Source organism: Scomber japonicus, chromosome 6 (genome assembly GCF_027409825.1).
Source record: "Scomber japonicus isolate fScoJap1 chromosome 6, fScoJap1.pri, whole genome shotgun sequence".
Classification (NCBI taxonomy): domain Eukaryota; kingdom Metazoa; phylum Chordata; class Actinopteri; order Scombriformes; family Scombridae; genus Scomber; species Scomber japonicus.
Window position 1 is genome coordinate 40,129,087 of NC_070583.1, and position 4,104 is coordinate 40,133,190.

Sequence of the window (4,104 nt, forward strand, 5' to 3'; positions counted from 1 at the left end):
CAGAAAAGACCCACACTGATGATGAGGACTAACCCAGGATCAGGATCCAGACTGAAGAAGGTTCAGCCATATTTAGCTCTCTAGGATGAACCACTTTCACTCCAGTTTGTGTTCAGACATCTAGGATTGGATCAGATCTGAATTACAAAGTGTCAACAACTGGAACTTTACAGCCTGTGTAAATCCAGTTTGTAGTATCCATAGCAACCGGCGGGTCCAGCTACTCGGACACTTTGACCCGAAAGGTGACGCGGCCAAGAAACTTGTCACGCTCATCGTTGTTCCGGAGGTCTGCGCCTTCGACCTTACACTCCACCGTCTGCTCCACGTTGTAGTCTTCTTTCGTTAAAAGCAGCTTCACGGCGACCAGAGGCTGCACGTAGTCCGGCTGCAGACCAAAAGAGGGTCAGTTCATTCATTACCAGTTCATTCATTACCTGCTGTGTTCATTCACTACCTGTTCAGTGGCTTCATATAAGAGGGTTGGTTCATTTATTACAACCTAACGTTCAGTGGCTTCATTTAAGAGGGTCGGTTCATTCATTACCTGCTAACGTTCAGTGGCTTCATATAAGAGGGTCGGTTCATTTATTACAACCTAACATTCAGTGGCTTCATTTAAGAGGGTCGGTTCATTTATTACAACCTAACGTTCAGTGGCTTCATATAAGAGGGTCGGTTCATTTACTACCTGCTAACGTTCAGTGGCTTCATATAAGAGGGTCAGTTCATTCATTACCTGCTAACGTTCAGTGGCTTCATATAAGAGGGTCGGTTCATTCATTACCTGCTAACGTTCAGTGGCTTCATATAAGAGGGTCGGTTCATTTATTACCTGCTAACGTTCAGTGGCTTCATATAAGAGGGTCGGTTCATTTACTACCTGCTAACGTTCAGTGGCTTCATATAAGAGGGTCGGTTCATTTACTACCTGCTAACTTTCAGTGGCTTCATATAAGAGGGTCGGTTCATTTACTAACTGCTAACGTTCAGTGGCTTCATATAAGAGGGTCGGTTCATTTATTAACTAGTAACGTTCAGTGGCTTCATATAAGAGGGTCGGTTCATTCATTACCCGCTAACGTTCAGTGGCTTCATATAAGAGGGTCGGTTCATTTACTAACTAGTAACGTTCAGTGGCTTCATATAAGAGGGTCGGTTCATTCATTACCTGCTAACGTTCAGTGGCTTCATATAAGAGGGTCGGTTCATTTACTAACTGCTAACGTTCAGTGGCTTCATATAAGAGGGTCGGTTCATTCATTACCCGCTAACGTTCAGTGGCTTCATATAAGAGGGTCGGTTCATTTACTACCCGCTAACGTTCAGTGGCTTCATATAAGAGGGTCGGTTCATTTATTACCTGCTAATGTTCAGTGGCTTCATATAAGAGGGTCGGTTCATTCATTACCTGCTAACGTTCAGTGGCTTCATATAAGAGGGTCGGTTCATTTACTAACTGCTAACGTTCAGTGGCTTCATATAAGAGGGTCGGTTCATTTACTACCTGCTAACGTTCAGTGGCTTCATATAAGAGGGTCGGTTCATTTATTAACTGCTAACGTTCAGTGGCTTCATATAAGAGGGTCGGTTCATTTACTACCTGCTAACGTTCAGTGGCTTCATATAAGAGGGTCGGTTCATTTACTACCTGCTAACGTTCAGTGGCTTCATATAAGAGGGTCGGTTCATTTACTACCTGCTAACGTTCAGTGGCTTCATATAAGAGGGTCGGTTCATTTATTAACTGCTAACGTTCAGTGGCTTCATATAAGAGGGTCGGTTCATTCATTACCTGCTAACGTTCAGTGGCTTCATATAAGAGGGTCGGTTCATTTACTACCTGCTAACGTTCAGTGGCTTCATATAAGAGGGTCGGTTCATTTACTACCTGCTAACGTTCAGTGGCTTCATATAAGAGGGTCGGTTCATTTATTAACTGCTAACGTTCAGTGGCTTCATATAAGAGGGTCGGTTCATTTACTACCTGCTAACGTTCAGTGGCTTCATATAAGAGGGTCGGTTCATTTACTACCTGCTAACGTTCAGTGGCTTCATATAAGAGGGTCGGTTCATTTACTACCTGCTAACGTTCAGTGGCTTCATATACAGGGAAGTTATTTGATTGGCTTTTACACAGAAACACACCTTTTGTTGTTATTACAGCAAAAAGAAAACAACGTCTGAAGAAACAATGATATATAAAACACTAAGCTTTGTTGGTAATTTAGTTTTTTAAGAATTTAGTAAAAGTTTGAATATTCATGTAAGGAACATTTGTGTTAATGTAACCAGGAAGTGTTTACTCACATGACCTTTGTGTTAATGTAACCAGGAAGTGTTTACTCACATGACCTTTGTGTTAATGTAACCAGGAAGTGTTTACTCACATGACCTTTGTGTTACTGTAACCAGGAAGTGTTTACTCACATGACCTTTGTGTTAATGTAACCAGGAAGTGTTTACTCACATGACCTTTGTGTTAATGTAACCAGGAAGTGTTTACTCACATGACCTTTGTGTTAATGTAACCAGGAAGTGTTTACTCACATGACCTTTGTGTTAATGTAACCAGGAAGTGTTTACTCACATGACCTTTGTGTTAATGTAACCAGGAAGTGTTTACTCACATGACCTTTGTGTTACTGTAACCAGGAAGTGTTTACTCACATGACCTTTGTGTTAATCTAACCAGGAAGTGTTTAATCACATGACCTTTGTGTTAATGTAACCAGGAAGTGTTTACTCACATGACCTTTGTGTTACTGTAACCAGGAAGTGTTTACTCACATGACCTTTGTGTTAATCTAACCAGGAAGTGTTTAATCACATGACCTTTGTGTTAATCTAACCAGGAAGTGTTTACTCACATGACCTTTGTGTTAATGTAACCAGGATGTGTTTACTCACATGACCTTTGTGTTAATGTAACCAGGAAGTGTTTACTCACATGACCTTTGTGTTAATGTAACCAGGAAGTGTTTAATCACATGACCTTTGTGTTAATGTAACCAGGAAGTGTTTACTCACATGACCATTCTTCCCGTAGTAGGGGAAAAACATTTTATCCATCCGGCCCTCGAACGGGAAGACCTGCATCTGTAACGGCGTGTCTCTCTGCCGGAGGGACAAAGTGTGTTGTGTTACTATGGCAACAGTTAGTTGTCATTTCAGCTGTAAGTAACCGCATATTAAACTTTTTTAATTCAGTGATTTTCATTATTTTTGCCTTTTTATGTTTTGAAAATGTAAAAAGTAGTTTATGCAAATGTACCAATTCTTAAACTAAACTCAAACTTAATTTGACTTATGTGTGTGTGTGTGTGTGTGTGTGTGTGTGTGTGTGTGTGTGTCTGTGTGTGTGTGTGTGTGTGTGTGTGTATATATATGTGTGTGTGTGGGTTAGGGTGTGTGTGTGTGTGTGTGTGTGTGTGTGTGTCTGTGTGTCTGTGTGTGTGTGTGTGTGTGTGTGTGTGTGGGTTAGGGTGTGTGTCTGTGTGTGTGTCTGTGTGTGTGTGTGTGTGTGTGTGTGTGTGTGTGTGTGTGTGTGTGTTACCTTGGCAGTACAGTTGATGTAAGGGTCTCCTCGTGGTCTCAGTCCAATCACCTACAGACAAAGATTTTAGACTTTTATTTTCTTTCTAATACTGACCGCAGGACTCTCATAGATATAACGTAGATATATATTTATATATATTTGGTACATTCTGGCTGACGTGTAATCTCTTGACTGACCCGGTTCATCTTGACGATGACGCAGGGTTTCCCGTCTGCGTATCCAAAGCTAGCGTCGCTGAGGCCGGAGCACTGCTGCAGCGTGCTGCGTTTAAACTGACAAACCTTCTTCAGCTGCTCGCCGTCCTGCTCCGTGAACTCTCCCACCAGACACAGGTCGTTACGCTCCTGCACGCTGTCGTTATAACCTGCAGGTCACATGACATCTTTACTGACCACACACACACTCTAAACCTAACCCACACACACACACACACACTCTAACCCTAACCCACACACACACACACACACACACATATACACACACACACACACACACACCCTAACCCCCACACACACACACACACACACACACTCTAACCCTAACCC

General features: G+C 42.3%; 1 protein-coding gene across 1 annotated transcript in view; it reads right to left on the reverse strand.

Moving 5' to 3' along the window:
• Window positions 1-220: 220 nt before the first annotated feature.
• Window positions 221-4,104, reverse strand: part of LOC128360089 (sodium/potassium-transporting ATPase subunit beta-3-like) — a 9,794-nt gene continuing 5,910 nt past the window's right edge. Inside the window, exons 4-7 of the mRNA XM_053320401.1 lie at window positions 3,736-3,923; window positions 3,557-3,607; window positions 3,031-3,117; window positions 221-388 (exon numbers count right to left, since the gene is read on the reverse strand). Of these exons, the coding sequence (XP_053176376.1) occupies window positions 221-388; window positions 3,031-3,117; window positions 3,557-3,607; window positions 3,736-3,923 (494 nt within the window). The remainder of the gene's footprint in view (window positions 389-3,030; window positions 3,118-3,556; window positions 3,608-3,735; window positions 3,924-4,104) is intronic.